We start from the raw sequence: 18647 nt of genomic DNA, 5'->3' as shown, positions 1-18647 counted from the left end.
GAACAATTTTGGCTTTCAACGGATAGGGAATATCCGTTGACAGGATAAGTCTTGATTAAAGCCAACTTTGTTCTTGCAGCAAATTCATTTCAGGCTACAAGACAGATTATATAGATGACATAGATTATGAATAGTTGAGCATACCTAACTCACTTACTAATCTTGTGAATGTTGATTCATCAAGTGGCTTGGTAAATATGTCTGCAATCTGCTTTTCACTTGGAACAAAATGAAGTTCCACTGTACCTTTCATCACATGTTCCCTAATGAAGTGGTACTTGATATCAATGTGCTTGGTTCTTGAGTGCTGCACTGGATTTTCAGTAATGGCAATGGCACTTGTGTTGTCACAGAATATTGGAATTTTGTCAACAGTCAGACCATAGTCAAATAGTTGATTCCTCATCCATAGTATCTGTGCACAGCAACTACCAGCAACAATGTACTCAGCTTCAGCTGTTGATGTGGAAACAAAATTCTGCTTCTTGCTGAACCATGATACAAGCTTGTTCCCTAGAAATTGACAGGTGCCTGTTGTGCTTTTCCTGTCTATTTTGCAACCTGCATAATCTGCATCTGAGTAGCCAATTAGATCAAAACCAGACTCTCTAGGGTACCAAATTCCTAGATTTGGAGTCCCCTTGAGATATCTGAAAATTCTTTTAATAGCCACTAAGTGAGATTCTTTAGGGTCAGCTTGAAATCTAGCACAAAGACATGTAGAAAACATTATATCAGGTCTACTAGCAGTTAAATATAAAAGTGAGCCAACCATGCCTCTATAACTTGTAATATCCACAGACTTTTCAGCCTTGTTTAATTCAAGCTTAGTGGCAGTGGCCATGGGATTTTTTGCAGGTGAACAATCCATTAAGTCAAACTTCTTTAAAAGATCATAAATATATTTAGTTTGACTAATGAAAATTCCACCACTAACTTGTTTAACTTGTAAACCAGGAAAGTAAGTTAGCTCTCCCATCATGCTCATTTCATATTTACTTTGCATTAATTTAGCAAACTTTTTACAAAGCTTATCATCTGTAGATCCAAATATAATATCATCTACATAAATTTGTACAAGTATCTTAGAGCCATTAACATTTCTAAAGAAGAGAGTTTTGTCAACAGTACCTCTTGTGAAGTGATTATCTAGAAGGAACTTTGACAAAGTCTCATACCAGGCTCTAGGTGCTTGCTTTAGTCCATAGAGTGCTTTCAACAGATAATACACATGGTCTGGAAAATTTGGATCTTCAAAACCTGGAGGTTGGCTTACATAAACTTCTTCCTCCAATTCCCCATTTAGAAATGCACTCTTGACATCCATCTGATAGACTTTGAAATTGGCATTAGCTGCATAGGCTAGAAAGATTCTTATGGCTTCAAGTCTGGCAACTGGAGCAAATGTTTCATCAAAATCTATTCCCTCTTGTTGAGAATAGCCTTTAGCAACCAATCTGGCTTTATTCCTTATGACAATGCAATTTTCATCCATCTTGTTTCTGAATACCCATTTTGTGTCAATAGAACTCTTGTTCTTTGGCTTGGGTACTAGCTTCCATACTTTGTTCCTCTCAAATTGGTTTAGCTCCTCTTGCATTGCTAAAATCCAATCTGGATCCAATAGAGCTTCTTCCACTCTCTTAGGTTCCTCCTGTGATAGAAAGCTACTATACAGACATTCATCTTGAGTAGCCCTTCTAGTTTGTACTTTTGATGTAGCATCACCAATGATCAGTTCAAAGGGGTAATTCTTGGTCCATTTCCTTTGAGGTGGTAGATTAGCCCTAGATGAGGTTGCCTCAGTATTGTCATGAGGTGAGATAGAATGTTGATTTGTTGAAACTCCCCCTGAGTTGCTGATCCTTTGAAAGGAATTGGGAGCTCTATCAACTGATGAAGTGAATTGATTATCCGTTGACAGACTGCGATCAACGGATGCTTCATTATGAACTTCAACGGATGATGCACTTTGTCTTTCAACGGATGTTGCATTGCTTCTTTCAACGGAAGCTGAATTATGACTTTCAACGGATGCAGCATTCTGTGCATTATCCAAAGGCAGACTCTGGATTCTTCTTGAGATGCCTTCTTCATCATTCTCATCTTCACTATCATCACAATATATCTCAATATTGTCAAATTTGAGTCCTTCATGATGTCCCTCATCTGTTAGTCCATCAATCTTTTTATCATCAAACACAACATGTACAGATTCCATGACAATGTTGGTTCTTAGATTGTAGACCCTATATGATTTTCCAGCAAAATAACCAACAAATATTCCTTCATCAGCCTTTGCATCAAACTTCCCTTTGTGATCAGATTGATTCCTTAAGATGTAGCATTTGCAACCAAAGACATGTACAAAGTTTAAAGTTGGTTTTCTTCTCTTGAATAATTGATAGGGAGTCATGAATTTTGACTGATTGATTAGAGAAATATTCTGAGTGTAACATGCACAGTTGACAGCCTCAGCCCAAAAATAAGTTGGGAGTTTTGACTCTTCAAGCATTGTCCTTGCAGCTTCAATTAGTGATTTGTTCTTCCTTTCCACCACACCATTTTGTTGTGGAGTTCTTGGAGCTGAAAACTCATGCATGATCCCACTTTCTTCACAGAACAACTTCATGGTTGAATTCTTGAACTCAGTTCCATTGTCACTCCTAATATTCCTTACTTTGAAATCAGGATGATTGTTGACTTGCTTGATATGATTGATGATGATTTCACTAGCTTCATCCTTTGATTTAAGAAAATAAACCCATGAAAACTTTGAGAAATCATCTACAATCACTAGGCAGTATCTTTTCCTTGAGATTGACAATACATTGACTGGTCCAAAAAGATCCATGTGTAGAAGTTGTAGTGGTTCATCAATTACAGATTCAAGCTTCTTACTGAATGATACTTTCTTTTGCTTTCCTTTCTGACAAGCATTACACAGCCCATCCCTTGTGAATTCCACTAGAGGCATTCCTCTAACTAAGTCCTTTTTGACTAGATCATTCATTGTCTTGAAATTCAAATGGGACAGCTTCTTGTGCCATAGCCAACTTTCAACTGGACTTGCTTTGCTGAGAAGAAAAGTAATGGATTCTGCATCTGTAGAGTTGAAATCAGCTAAGTACACATTCCCTTTTCTAACTCCAGTTAGAACCACTTTATTGTCCTTTTTACTTGTGACAATACAGGCTTCAGATTTGAAGGAAACAGTATTCCCTCTGTCACATAGTTGACTGATGCTCAATAAATTGTGTTTGAGACCATCAACCAATGCAACTTCATCAATGATGACATTTTCTTTTGAAATCAAGCCATATCCCATAGTGAATCCTTTGCTGTCATCTCCAAAGGTTATGCTAGGGCTAGCTCTCTCCTTAAACTCTGTGAGCAGGGTGAAATCTCCTGTCATGTGTCTTGAACAACCACTTTCCAAGTACCATATATTTCTTCTTTGTCCCTACACACAACAAAATCAATCAAGTTAATTTTGGTACCCAAGTTTCCTTGGGTCCAACCTTGTTAGTCTTTTTCCTAGACTTCATTCCTCCTGCATATTTTGACTTAGGTAACTTTGGGTCAACCTTGGTCTCAGATGTGGTTGGTTGAAGTGTAGGGTTAGTCACAGAATCATTTAACACATTTGATTGAATTTGATAAGGCATAGGTTGTGCAAACATGTTATTCCACATAGGCATATTGTATGGCATTTGAGGCATACTAAATGCAGTAAAGTAAGGATTGTTAATGTATGGCATATTTGCAAAATGTGCATGGGGATTCTGGTGAGACATAACAGGCATAGCATGCAGAGGTGACATGGACATGTTAGACATGGAAGGATTTGAAGGCATGGGAGCATTTTTAACAGATTTGCAATTATCAGATAGGTGATTAACACTTTTACAATGCACACAGCTTTTTCTAGGAGCATACCTATCAGGTGTGTAATTGTTATGTTTATTAATCCCTACCTTCCCATTTCTTTTAGATTTTCTTTTAGTTTCCTTCTTATCCTCAACCAACTTAAGCCTATCTTTTAGCTGGTCTAAAGTCATGTGTCCTATATTCACCTTACTAACATCTTTGGATGTGCTAGCTCCTTCTTTGACAAAGTTCTTGAGAGTTGAATCATTCTTTTTATTTAGATTTTTATTTTTAAAAGAACTTGCCTATTTTAATTGATGAGCCTTCAACGGATGCTCCTTTTCTTTCTTCAACGGATAACTTTCATCATCCGTTGATTCCACATCCGTTGACAATCCATCAATTAATTCTAACTTCTTTTTGTTTTTCTTCCAGGCATCCTCACAGAATGATTCAATTCCCTGGACCGTTGCAATCTGAACACTAACATCCCTAGATGTTTTCCAGGCCTTGATTACCTCTTGCTCACTTTCTAACTGTGTAGAAAGAATTTCTACTTTCTTAACAGCTTCTGCTAGTTCACTCTCAACAGTCAAGCATTTAAGTTTCATCTTTTCAAGCTCAATTACCTGATCCTCTAACACAACATTCCTATCACTTAAAAACACATTATTCTCCTTGATCCTAGTGTTTTCTTTTGCTAGTGATTTAAGGGAAACACGCAAATGATATAATTCATTGGTCATATCATTTATGGCTTCATTGCATTCATGTTTAGAAAGCTGAGAGAGATCAGTAGTAATTACCTGGTTGCTTGATGAACTAGTTTCATTTTCATCAGAATTAGCCATCAGGGCTAGGTTGACATATTCCACATCATCATCTTCATTTACCCCATTTGCTGCCCAATCATCTTGAGTGAGAAAAGCTCTTTCCTTTTGTTTGAGCAAATCAAAATACTTCTTTTTGTAATCAACTTGCTCAAATTTCTTTTTCTCAGAATTTGGCTTCCTACACTCACTTGCAAAGTGTCCACTAATGCCACAGTTGTAACATTTGAACTTTGATTTGTCCACCATGTTTTTGTTTGGCTTAGTGAACTTTGTGTTTTTCCTGAACTTCATTTTTGCAAACCTCCTGGACAGAAAGGCCAAATGTTCTTCAATATCATCAGATTCATCCTGACTGGAATTGTCTTCATCCTCAGCAACCTGCTCTTTACCCTTGCTTGATTCTGATTTGTTTGTGCCAATTTTGAGACTTGGCATTGTCTTCTCCTCATTCCTGGCTTCCATCTTCTCACTGTCAGCTACAAGAGCAACTGTTCCTCCTTTTCTCTTTCCCTTTTCCAACAGCTCATCCTGCTCCATTTCAAGTTCATAAGTCTTCAAGATTCCATATAATCTTTTAAGTGTGAAGTTCTTATAATCTTGAGAGTTTCTCAAAGAGACAGTCATGGGCTTCCATTCCTTTGGCAGAGACCTAAGAAATTTTAAGTTGGAATCCTTGACTTGGTATACTCTACCATACAGCTTCAATCCATTCAACAGTTTCTGAAACCTGTTGAAGGTATCATTTAATGATTCACCTTCTTCAAAGTGAAAATATTCATATTGTTGAATAAGAAGCTGCATCTTGTTCTCTCTGACCTGCTCAGTACCTTCACAGATGATTTGTACTGTATCCCAAACTTCCTTTGCAGTTTGGCAATTGATGACATTGTCAAACATATCTTGATCTAAGCCATTAAACAAAATGTTCATGGCTCTCTTATCCTTGCGAATTTCTTCCATGTCTTCAATAGTCCATTCTGCTCTTGGCTTGGGAATGGACTGTCCAACAACAACTGTTGCAGTAGCAGCTGTGGCTACTTTGTGAGGGATGTGAGGACCATTTTCAATACAGTTGATGTAGCTTTCATCTTGAAAAAGAAGATGTAAATGCATCTTCACTTTCCAGTGATGATAATTATCTTTTTCCAGGACTGGGATCTTTACACCAATATCCTTCCTATTCATGATGTTAGCAGGAGGATTCTTCTATACACTCATGATGTTAGCAGAATAAATCTTTAAACTCTTTGTATGTTAAGAGCTTGCTCTGATACCAATTGTTATTCCCAGTGGACTAACAATGAGATTTGCAGAAGGGGGGTTGAATGTAAATCTCAAAACTTTTTCAAGTTTTGAGCAGTTTCTAAGGCTAAGTGTTTGAGTGATCAAATGTGTGTGAATTGCTTGAAGCTGATGCAGACAGATATATATTCAAACACAAATGTTATGAACACAAAGAACTTAAAAACTTTTCTGGTGGATCTGTTGTTCCACCAGAGATGTGTTATTTCAGAAAATCTGTGATTTAAAAATTAAATCACAGATGCTTCCTAGTACAAACTAGATTATTTTCTCTATTGATATTTCTAAACAGCTCAGGAAAATTCATATCTAATTACTAGCTGCTACTTGGTTTATATATCACCAAGTTTACAAGTGAAGACAAACTGTAAAATACAATTAAAAAGATTCTTCACATGTTTCTTCTTCATTTCTCTATCTAATGCAATTTAGGATAATCTGTAAATCTTTGAATACTTCCTTGTTTGCATCAGAATGGAAATGCTGCATTTTCTTGATTCCTCCAAGAGGCTTCCACATTCCAGTATGTCTTTGTCAACCCATGTGCCTCTGTCAGCTTGTGAATTATCACTATCAACTGCTAATGAACTAAGCATCCGTTGAAGGCTTCATCCGTTGATGCCCTATCCGTTGAGGCTTTATCCGTTGAAGCTTTATCCGTTGATGCATTATCAGTTGAAGTCTTTATCCGTTGAAGCACTTATCCGTTGATGGATATTATCCGTTGAAGTATTAGAGACATCCGTTGAAGCTTTGTTTCTTATCCGTTGAAGGTCTTCAATATCCGTTGACACTTCTTCACTTATACAAAATTACAAGGCATGAAATATTTACAATTAGCCCTCCTATTTGTACATCCATTAGTAGTCAACATGACTGATTATTTCCTAACAACATCTAAGAATTACAGCTTGAAACTAGAGAGTGAAATGTGCTACAATACCAAACTTATTACTAAGTAAAGCTACTCCTTCAACGGATAGCCAAGATGGTCTTATCCGTTGAGGCTACAAACACTATATTTCTACTTAAGTGTTTTGCTTAACTTATCATCAAACTAATACACATAATCCTAACAATGAGATCACCTTGCAACGATATTTTTATACAGTTATAAACTGGAACTCTGTGTACGTTATACATGTCAGAGGATTTTAAAGATTTTGAGTAGTATATATGTATATATATACTGAATATTTTGCGACTTGGTCGCGTTAAGATATCAACTTGGTTCATTTCTTCTTAACCAAGACTTTCTTGAGTACTATGAGAATGCTCATATATTGTAAATTATTATACATATTATTTTGGTGGGCTTGTTGCTCACCCTTGCTTTCTTCTTTCATCACACAACAACAGATAGACAAGATGAACATGATCAAGCTCCCAATTCGTGAGCGGCTAGGAAACGTTTTGCAGTTTCCTGTAGGCGTTGATGCCATTGTAGCTGAGGTAGGAACTACCAATAGGCTAGGATTTCAACTCTTGATGTACCAGACTTACGTAAATTTATGAATTGTAATAATGGCAAAAATATGTAAATTATTCAGAAACCCCTTTTAAGGTGAAATGGTTTATAATTGTGGAATAAAATGACTTGTGTTATTTTGGTATTCATCTCTGAGACTATAACTTATGGTGTGTGTATATTGTGGGGTCACAGTACGCATTAGTTGGTTGACTGTTAAGATTAAGTATGGATAAGGGAAATGGAACTCGTGACAACCCGGATCCCCGACCCCGGATTTGGGGGTGTTACACCTACCTTCTTTCAAGCCACCAATCAAAACTCATTACAAATCTGTTGGGAGAAAACCAAAAAAATTGCAAGTTACTGGGAGGGCTATCTGGAACTGTTTCGATCAAAATGATTTTCTACCTCTAAACTGGTGCATCACAGATGATGACTACTTTCAACAATTATCTGAAGAAATAGTCAAAATTTGGGATGTATCATTAAGGGAAGTCAGCATCTACTATGAGGATGGTTCATACACTTTACTTGGTAGAAATTTAATGGATACCTTTTCAACCACAGAGATTAGGAGGGTGATTAACTTACCTAAGGATAAGGATACAAGAATTGGCATGAAGATCTGTATTGGGTGTATGGTTGATCGTGGGGGAGGAAAGAAGAGAAGAGAAAAGGCTGAAAGAGAAGAAAGGGAAAGAAAATATGTTGAAGAGATAGAAAAGTTTGAGCTAAGATCTGAGGAACTCAAGACAAAGGGGATGAGCAGAATTTCTAAGGATGGACATTTTCTGAACATTAAAGTAGGCAGATTCTCAAGAATCAGAGTAAATTACTTGAATAGCTATTCATTAGATGATTGGCTCAAGCTTGTGGAAGCTCTAAGAGGGACACATATCATAGAGAAATTTTAAGTGCTTGTAGATTTAAAGGACCTTATTAAACAAAAAACAGGCTATGAGAAATTTGTGTGATGAATATACTCATTGAACTCATGTAATTTATTAGTGTATAAAAGTTGTATTTATCAATCTGTCAATCTGTATTATTTCATTTTAACTTGGGGTTAGTTTTGTTACCAGACATGAATTTGTGATAAGCAATCTTCTCACAAATTATGGGAGATTGTTGTGCAAGACATGTCTGTATCATAACAAGACTAAGTCAAATTGACAACCCTAAGAATTAGTTGTATGATAACCTAAATTTGTATCTTGTACTGTATTACTTGAGTCTGTAAAAATGTCAAAGATTAGACTGGAGTATTTTTCTGTAAACAGTCTCAAGCCTAAGAATAAACTCTGGAAGAAGATCATGCCTCAGAGAAATTGTGAAGAAGCTTGGAGTTGAATAAATCTGTTTTGGGAAAAATATTCTAAGTCAAGATATCTACAAGTCACAGATCAAGTCATATAGAGAAGTTATTCGAGAACTCCAGAATGACTTATCGAGAAGTCCAAATTGGCCTATCGAGAAGTCCCAGAGATATCGACCGGTCAAATGATAATATGGAGATTGGAGATATCGACAAGTCAATTTTGCATATCGAGAACTAAGAGATATCGACAAGGCAAATGAAGATGTGAAGATTAGAGATATCGACAAGTTAATTCTACATGCAGAGATTTGGAGATCTCGACAAGCCAAGTTCACCTATAGAGAATTCAGAGTGACAAGTCAAAGTTATCTATCGAGAACTCAGAGACCTCGACAAGCCAAATTCACTTATAGAGAACTTGGAGACCTCGGCAAGTCAAAACACTATAGAGAACTAAGAGATCTCGATAAGCCATTATACTTATCGAGATGTCAGTTCTCTATACACCAAACTGGACATCTCGACATGAAGCTCAAGTACATAATGCAGACAAGTTAAATATTCAAGATTATCAATCAACAAATGATCTAATCACTTAGATTGAAAAGTTTACACAATCATCTTGAAGAGTACAAGATCAAAAGCCAAGATTAACTGACAAAGGAAAGTCACAGATCCACATGATTTGCAAAGATACACTATGCCAGAAATGAAAAACTTTAGAGATAACTTAAAGTAGAGTTTAATACATCTTATTGCATGATGTGTAAACCTGTGTTTACTAATATATAAAGTAAACACTGGTTCTTTGCTTTTAAATTGTATCAAACATATCTAATGTTTCTTGTATCTCTCTCAAGGAAGAAGCTGAGTTCTTTACTTACAAAGAACCCAGGATTTGTAGCAAAACACTAGCTTGATTTTAATACAAAATTAAGCGAGTTTTGAAATATTGTGTACACTGTTTAATTTCAGTTAACATAATATCACTGCATTTCTAATCTGTTTTGTTCACCAAGTAACAAACATTCAAAAGGCCTTAAAATTGTCCAAAACACATTCACCCCCTTTGTGTTGTATTCATTACCTAACATTATACACCATTTCAAGTTGGGGTGGAATAATACTTCAAAAATGCTGGCAAATGGGATAATTTTTTTTATCTGTAACAAGATAATACAAAAGTGTTGTTGGTTCTCCGATTAAGATTTGTTCAAACATTTGACTATATGATTGGTTGGACAATCAGCACCATCGAAAATTTTGCTAACTAGAGCACTTTGATGATCAGGAATTATGAAATTACAATATAATCAAGGCAATCAATATGGTACTCCTGCAATATTACAACCATCAAACCGACATGATGGTTCGACCTATAAATAAAATTCAAATTTTATAAAAGTCATGATTAATTTTTGTATGTTATAGAACAAGTAATGGAAGTGTAGCAGGCTAGCAGCTAGTTGGTTCTGATGCAATCAAATATGATCGGGCCATTAAAGCGAATGAGGGAGCTAAAGTTTCCCTCTTCACCGTAGCGCTTGCAAAGTCTGACAAGAATGTAACTATTGTAAGATGTAACTTGAGAATCAGTGAAATCCCATTTGAAGCTCATGATTTCTCTAAAAAGCGAGACTAATTAGAGAATTTCATTATTGACAAATTTATAACTATCTGAGTTCTTACGGTATAATAAGCTCAAGAATCCAAAATTTTATATAAGAAAATCACAAGTGCATATTAATAATATTAAGTTCACAGATCTTCCAAAGATGATATGAATGATATTTTAACACGAGTCAATTATTTTCCAAATCTTGTTTACGTATATTGTAGGGCTACAATTAAATAAAAACAAGTATTTATTTTCTTAAGGGTATTAAGTAAATATATGTGATTTTATTTCTTTCCTTCCTAACTCGGGATCTTAAGAGTGATTGATTTTCTTTTCCAACCCGGGGAGCACAAGAGTGATTGATTTTCTTCTATTATTTCTCTTATTTTCTTGTCTCTTCTCATATGTTCTTTTCTCTTTTTTCCCAAATAATCTCGGGAGCACAATATAATTCTAATATGAAATCTAACTTCTGCAAAATAGTGTCAGTAACATATAAATGTATTATACTCGTCTTGCTAATTAAATAACAAAATAAGCTATAAATTTGCTCATTGTGTGATTATGAAATTATTAGAATTTCAATATAATTAGTTAAACTTGTATTTAGATAAATATAATATTGTATTTTAAATATTTTAAAGTAAAATTTGATTTTCAATAAGGTTAACCATCTTTATCATTAAAATAAAACCCAACTCATAGTTATCATTATAAAAACTACTCTCTCCCCTCCCAATTGTTATCGTTTCTAAGTAGGGATGGACATTTCCCCCGCCCCGATCCGATCCGATCCCCGCCCTGAACCCGGAGATTTTTTCGGATACGGGGTGGGGATCGGGGAGATATGTATAAAAAAATTGGGGATCAGGGCGGAGATTAGTGTCTCCCCGCCCCGATACCCGACCCCGAATCTTATTTTAAATAAAAATAATATTATATATATAAATATCTCAAATAAATATTGAAATATATATATAATATATTATTATTTTCATTTTTTTATCTCCTAAATAATTTAAATTTACTTATTGTAATATTATTTCATTATAATAATATTATTTTTGTTTATTATTATTATACTAGAAATAAATAATAATTCAAATTAAGGTTAACCATCAATATTAAATTTTAAAGAAAATCTATATATTATGATTTATTACGTGAATTTTTATTAAAAAATATTATTTAAAATTTTAAAAATAAAGAAATAACCAGAATCCCTGCGAGAATCCTCGTTCCCCGTTTGGGGCGAGGAACGGAGAGTAAAATAATCCCCGTTTTGGGATCGAGGTGGGTTCAGGAATCAGTTTTGGGTTTGGGGATCGGGGGCGGGGATAACATTCCCCGACCCCGAAATGACCTGATAGCTATCCCTATCTCTAAGAAAGTGTTTGATACGTATTTTATAATAATTTTTTATATTTATCATAATTTTTTATATTTATCTTAAAATAAATGTCGACTATTCGGTGAGAAACGATCATGATTAACGGGACGGAGAGAGTAATGTTTTAAAATTCGTATTACTCGGCCGAATACTCTGGAGTACTCGACTTGGCCCAATTCCCAAAAAGCACAGTTCCGAGGGTTTGGAAATCAAGAACAGAACGTTCAGCTTACAAAACCCCGACTTCTGTTTTCTCTCTGGAACACAGGTATCAATCAATATGCATACATATATGTGAATGTATGGTTCAATTCTGAACCAAGGTTTTATTATCTGCTTTTGTTTTTTGTTTTTTATTACGAACTTAAACTTCAATTGATTTGTCAGTGTGAAGATTTGTTTTTTGAGTCCTCCAGGTTTTTAACCATTGTTTCAATTAATGTTTTCTCAATTCTGGTGCTATCAAGCTATGTATGGCCAATTTTTAAATGATGAAATTCTAGTTATTAATGTCGTCTTTCTTTTTGGTCTTTGCCCTTTTCAGTTTTTAGAAGCATGGCCAGTGCTGCTAAAACAAGGCGACTATGTCGTGGAACCGCAGTTGATAGACTTAGCAACTTACCCGGTAACGTAATAGACCTCATTCTAGAACCCTTGCCTGTTCGTGATATAGCAAGAATGAGTATTTTCTCGAAAAGATGGAGGGATGTATTGGTACTGCACCCACACCTAGTTTTTGATGACCTATTTTTCGAACCACTGCTTTCTAAGAAGGATTCAGAGAAGGATACACAAGCTCAAGTGTCTGAAATTTCAAGAATCATTAGTAATATTCTTTTAGTTCATACTGGCCCCATTTCAACGTTTCATCTTTTTATTCCCCAAGATTTGCCTCTTCATCGTTGTGTAGACACAGATTTTTGGATTAGAAATATTTCAAACCGGGTTCAGAAATTGAAGCTTCTCAATAAACCTTTCACTATGTACAAAATACCCTTATATTTGTTTTCGTGCTTGAAGTTGACTCATTTGCACCTCACTAACTGTATACTGAATCCACCCCTTAGATTTAGAGGTTTTTGTAATCTACTAAGTGTTGAACTTGAAGATGTTGTAATTCGTGCTGACATGTCATTTGGGACTCAACTTGAAAAACTGGAATTGACGGTTTGCACCGGGATTAAACATTTGGGATGTCAATTTACATACAAAAACAATCTCACTCGCTTGATAATCACTGATTGTGGGGAATTTGATTTCGAATGGTTTGAGTGCATCCAAAAGGTGGAATTTCTTGCAGTTAGAGGAGTTTTAAATTCCAGGAATGAATTAATCAACTGGAACAAGCTATTTGCCAATTTTCCTAGAATCAATACTCTTGGCATCGATGGCTTTTTTCTCGAGGTAATATGATAATATTACAAAATTGGTAATTGATATTTTCTTTGACTAATTTGTTTATCAGTACATAAGCACATTTAAAATATCATGTTGACGTTTTAATTTATTTCTGGATTTCTGAATATACATACATATATATAGTCTGTGGAACCAGGTGCAGCTGTTTTGGAGAGGCCTATAACAACATTGGAGAAGTACCTTGTTTTTGTTAGATTTGATGAAATGGTTCATGTGCAACATAATTTTTGCTTGATCAAAAGTTTTCCCAACCTACGACATCTTTACATAGTACAGGTGAGAACTAGCACTATTATCATAATGTGAGTTCTCTACTAAATTAGATATCCTTATATATAAGCTATGGTGCTTCAAATGATTTGATTGTTATTATTTGTTACTCTTCATATGGATCATTTCTCTTCTTATTTAAAAGGTTTGTGCTGAGGGACTCATTATTCAAACAGGAGTCTAAATAACTTCTCTTTCTTGTGGGTTGAAAGGAGGGCCGATAACTGAATTCAAAATCTAAATATATGACATTTTATAATTGTTTATATATAAATTTTATTAAGTAGATGAGTATAGGTTTGTAACTAGAAACAAAAATAACATTGAAAACCTAACAAAGAAATTAATAGATAAATAATAATTTTTGTATGGCCCCTACTTTTTTCTTGCTAGATCCGTTTAGTGCGTCACTATGATGACCCAAAAATAGCTCTGGCCCGAATCTTTACAATATTTTTCCTTTTTACTAATAACTGAGAACTTGAAGCTAAAAGTCACATCAAGCTATATGATAATTTCTAAATAATTAATTAAACACTAGGTTTTAGTTACCCTCAGAGCTTGTATTCCCATCAATCCTTTGAATTACTCCATTGACCTTCAATTGAACTTTAACATACTTGATGCAAAGAAACCGCCTAGGGGTACAGATGTATGTCACATCAACCATACAGTACACCACTTTCAACCATAATCATATATTACCTAGTCATTAAGTATCAAAGAGTGAGATTTCATACTTCCTCAGAGAAAGAAAGATGGAAACTTGTAGATCACTTCTGAAACCCTTGTTTGATTAAGCAAGCTACAAATTTGTTTACGTTTCCAGGTATTTAATTGATCAACACCTCTTTTGTACCATCTTCCATTCAAGATTTTCCCCTTAGCTAACTCTTCCTCTTAACTATTTTCTCCTCTGTAGTCCTCCTTTAACTTCTTATTTTGCTTCTTTTTTTATTAATTTCTCCTGTTCGAAGTTTCTAATCACAAACCCCTTCATCACCCCCAACTACTTACTCTAATCACTATTCTTAGACTGAATCACTTGTAATGCGCCCCCTCCCCTAAAAAATATTGACATGTAGTCTTTTACACATCATCGCCTGTCAAAACCTTTTTAATGTCCATACTTTTTAACTTTCACTTAAATAATATTACTATAAAAATATTTTGAAGTATTATCAGTTATCATAATATATTTATATATTAGCCCCACCGATTATTTATAGGGACATAATTTAATAGAAATAGTAATTAAAATCCTTTTTACTTTGACCTGGTTGTTACACTCACCTTAAAGTAAAAACTAATAATGAGTTACTTAACAAAAGAACCTATGCTATAAAATGATAGCTTGAAGTTACAACTGTTAGGAATAGCTCTGCCTCAGTATTATATAAGTAGTAATAAGAGTGTATTAGTAAGGGTAGTTGTGTCTTTTCCATTTAAAGAGTTCGTTACAGGAAGTTGAGTCTATAAATATATTTGATAGAGACTTGTAATGGGGATTATGCAATATGAATATATGAAAATGGAACTTATTCCACAAGTCTCTCTCTTCTCTCTCTAGGGTTTCTCTCTCTAGAAATCTATCTCCTTCAAGTTTCTATCTGATTCTGTCTCTCTCTCTCTGCATTTTCTGACTCAATCTCTCTATTTCTGCCTCTAATCTGCTGTTTCTCTCTTTTTTTTGCTATATCTAGCTGGTATCTCTCTTATATAATTAGAAAATACCAAAAACAGCTACAAAACTAGTTCAGGAACCACCAATTCCTGACAAATTGGTATCAGAGCTTCAGATTTTGTTCAATCCACTGCTTCAACTGTGTTGTGCACTCAAATCCGAGCCGATCAAGCTTAGGTTCATTGTAATCGCAGTTAAAAGATTAGAACTTTAGTATTTCTCATCTCAGGTGCTTTCTTTCAATCTCTGTTCTCAGATGTGTTCTTAATCTGTTGAAATAAGAGGCTGATTGTGTTGTTACTGCTTATTTAGTTGCATTTAGACTCAAATAGTGTTAGTAGCTGTTATTGAAGAAAAGTACAAAAATATTAGGTTAAGTTCTGTTTCGTGTTGTTAGTAATTCGCATAGTCTGTTAGTGCTTATACTGGTTGTTAAGTGTTGAGAAGGTGAATTGTTGTGTGATCTATGGTGTATCGGTGTACTTCGGCGGTGTTGTGATTGTGTACTGCTGTTGTGCAAGTACTGGTGTAATTTTTATGCAAAACTAAGTAGTGCACTGGAGGTGTTTGATATTTCGCCTGAGTGAACTGAACTACTGTTAGAATTGTGGAGTGATATGCAGTTTTGAAGTGTGTAACAGTTGTTTGAGTAATTGCCTAAGAGAAGTGAATGTGTATTGATTTAGTATCTAGAAGTAAAGGTACTCAAGTTTATTACTGAGATTGAAATTGTAGTATTGTTGTGTGTCAATTGTGGTCTGGTGTGACTGATGAACATTGCTGGTTGTGGTAAGTAAGTGAGATTGAGGATTTGATTGATTTGTGGAGTACTTGTAGTACTAGGAGAGTTATTGGATTCAAGATCAGCAAACTGTTGTGAAGTTTTGTGTTCAGTGATTGTGCACACCAAGTGTTTGTAAAAAAGTTAGTTTGAAGAAATTGTTAGTAACTGAAGTTGAAATTTCAAGGAGAATTAGTGTTGTGTGGATAGTAAAGTTGCTGAACTGCTGAAGTATCGAGACTGATCTGGAGAACAAGTGTGTGGTAGTTTGAGATAGTGTTGTGACTATTACTAGTGTTGAGAATGCCAGAGATGGAGACATTGATAAGAACAGCAGAGGATAAGGTGTTTGATGAAGCTGTGTGTATGGTACAGCAGCTAATAGCTAAATATAAAGCTAAAACAAGTAAGAAATTACAGAAGCTAGAGGCTACAATAGAAGTAGCCAGGAAAATGATGGTAGAAATTTTGCATATGGAGGTTCAGGAGGTCGAGGAAGGATCTGTCTCAGTATTATATAAGTAGTAATAAGAGTGTATTAGTAAGGGTAGTTGTGTCTTTTCCATTTAAAGAGTTAGTTACAGGAAGTTGAGTCTATAGATATATTTGATAGAGTCTTGTAATGGGGATTATGCAATATGAATATATGAAAATGGAACTTGTTTCACAAGTCTCTCTCTTCTCTCTCTAGGGTTTCTCTCTCTAGAAATCTATCTCCTTCAAGTTTCTATCTGATTCTGTCTCTCTCTCTGCATTTTCTGACTCAATCTCTCTATTTCTACCTCTAATCTGTTGTTTCTCTCTGTTTCTTTGCTATATCTAGCTGGTATCTCTCTTATATAATTAGAAAATACCAAAAACAGTTACAAAACTAGTTCAGGAACCACCAATTCCTGACAACTACACATATTCCTGTCTCGATGCATGATACTTTTCATTAATACATAATACTAGACATCTTAATTCTGAATTTGTTTTTTGTTTTGATAGTCATCCCTTTAGGAACCCTTCGTAGAAGTAATTGTACGCAATGCATGGTGACCTAGTCCCACATTGAAACATGTTAGGAAAATGTTTTAAAATATGCTTAAGTAAGTCTATCAAGTGCACAAACAAATTGATATTTTGAGGGACTGATATGGGCTTGTGGTTTGCACCTCTTGGTTGCATTATGGCCAGTTACATCATAAAGAAAATCATACTTCCTGCACTTTAAGTTTGTATTTAATTTATTCCTCCAAATTTTATGCTCACTTCAATTTAAATCTTGAAAATATGTAATGTACATCATAAAGAAAGTCATACATCCTGCACTTTAAGTTTGGATTTAATTTGTCCCTTTAAATTTTTTGCCCACTTCAATTTAAATCTTGAAATTTTATATAACCTATTTCTTTAGAACATGTAGTCAGTTTCCTACATAAAAAGTACTTACATTTATCCCTTTTTAAATGATAATCACTTTTACCTGTTCGGTTTAAAATCTTTTTTCCACTTTATTATATCTTAGATTGCCTACATACATTCTCCAACTCAATTTTGCATGTACATTCTGTTTAATAATTACACCATGTATGAATTTTTTTCTGTTCATTATTCTATTTTGTTCTCATTTTATTTATATATTTTTTAAGTATTTTGTCTTTCCAGTTTATTTTACGTTGTTGTCTTTATTAAATAATTTTCTGGCTGGTCAGGATGAACTTGTCAATTTTAGAAACAGCTTCATTATTAAAAATGTTATGCATGTACAATTTCCTATTATATGGATAATTTATGTCTTGTTATAACACCGATTGACTATTAATATTTATAATCAGTCTTTTAGTAACAAAAATTTGATTCAACAAATATATATAGAGTACTATTGTACTTTTGCCTGTTTATTTTATCTATATTAATCTTGTATGCAGGACTGTGAAGTAAGTAGCAGTGATGAAGCGGACTTGTTGGACTTTATGGCATTTTCGGCCGACATGATTTTAGAGAAACTTGAAATTGTGGAAATACGCGGGGTGGTTGGTTCAAGGGCCGAGTTGCAGCTCATAAAGCTGTTGCTTGCATGTACCCCTAGGCTTAGAAGGATTGAACTTGAGAAGGACATCACAGTTGATGCTAAAGAAGAGCTGAGGATTTCGCGAGAGTTGCTGCAGATACCAAGAGCATCCACATCTTCACAGATAATATGGAATTAATTACTAATAGAGTTATAGTAGCAGCAGACCTGCTTGTTTTGGAAGTACATGTTTGAAGCATATGAACTCTGTATAATGTAATTATAATTGTGCAACAGCTATTGTCCGTTTTCATTAACTTTTGCTTTCATCTTTTCCTTCACTTTGATAGATCAAACATTTGAACACCGCAGTTGATGATACTATAGAAAAGTCAAGGATTTCACGGGTGTTAATGCGGTTACTTGAGCTTCTAGAGCTGCCCAGAATTACACATGTGTAACTGTGTATGAAATTAATGAAAATCATCCCTGCCCCGGAAATATATGGACAATAGTCCTACCAGCAGTGTCAGGCTTGTACTGTGCAACTGCCTAAGCTTACAAAATTCTTAATTCTAGTAGTATTGGTAATTGGTGTCAGAAGCCAGTGTTTTTTTGTTACAGGTGTCAGAAGCAAGTGTTAAACTTATCAAACTCGGCATTTTTGCATCATTTTATGGTTATGGCTGAACCTT

At 34.8% G+C, this 18647-nt stretch overlaps 1 protein-coding gene across 2 annotated transcripts; it reads left to right on the top strand.

Moving 5' to 3' along the window:
- Positions 1–11918: 11918 nt before the first annotated feature.
- On the top strand, positions 11919–18281 carry LOC141667599 (F-box/FBD/LRR-repeat protein At1g13570-like). 2 transcript variants are annotated; one of them, XM_074474147.1, is made up of 4 exons: positions 11919–12070; positions 12347–13206; positions 13345–13497; positions 17870–18281. In XM_074474147.1, exons 2-4 carry the CDS (start codon positions 12358–12360, stop codon positions 18149–18151), a joined length of 1284 nt encoding a protein of 427 aa, XP_074330248.1. In that variant the 5' UTR covers positions 11919–12070; positions 12347–12357; the 3' UTR covers positions 18152–18281. The 2 variants fall into 2 exon arrangements, with proteins under 2 accessions (XP_074330248.1, XP_074330249.1); XM_074474148.1 differs by lacking the exon at positions 13345–13497.
- The last annotated feature ends 366 nt before the right edge of the window (positions 18282–18647 follow it).

This window comes from Apium graveolens, chromosome 6, assembly GCF_009905375.1.
Source record: "Apium graveolens cultivar Ventura chromosome 6, ASM990537v1, whole genome shotgun sequence".
NCBI lineage: Eukaryota > Viridiplantae > Streptophyta > Magnoliopsida > Apiales > Apiaceae > Apium > Apium graveolens.
This window is presented reverse-complemented; position numbering and strand designations above follow the sequence as displayed.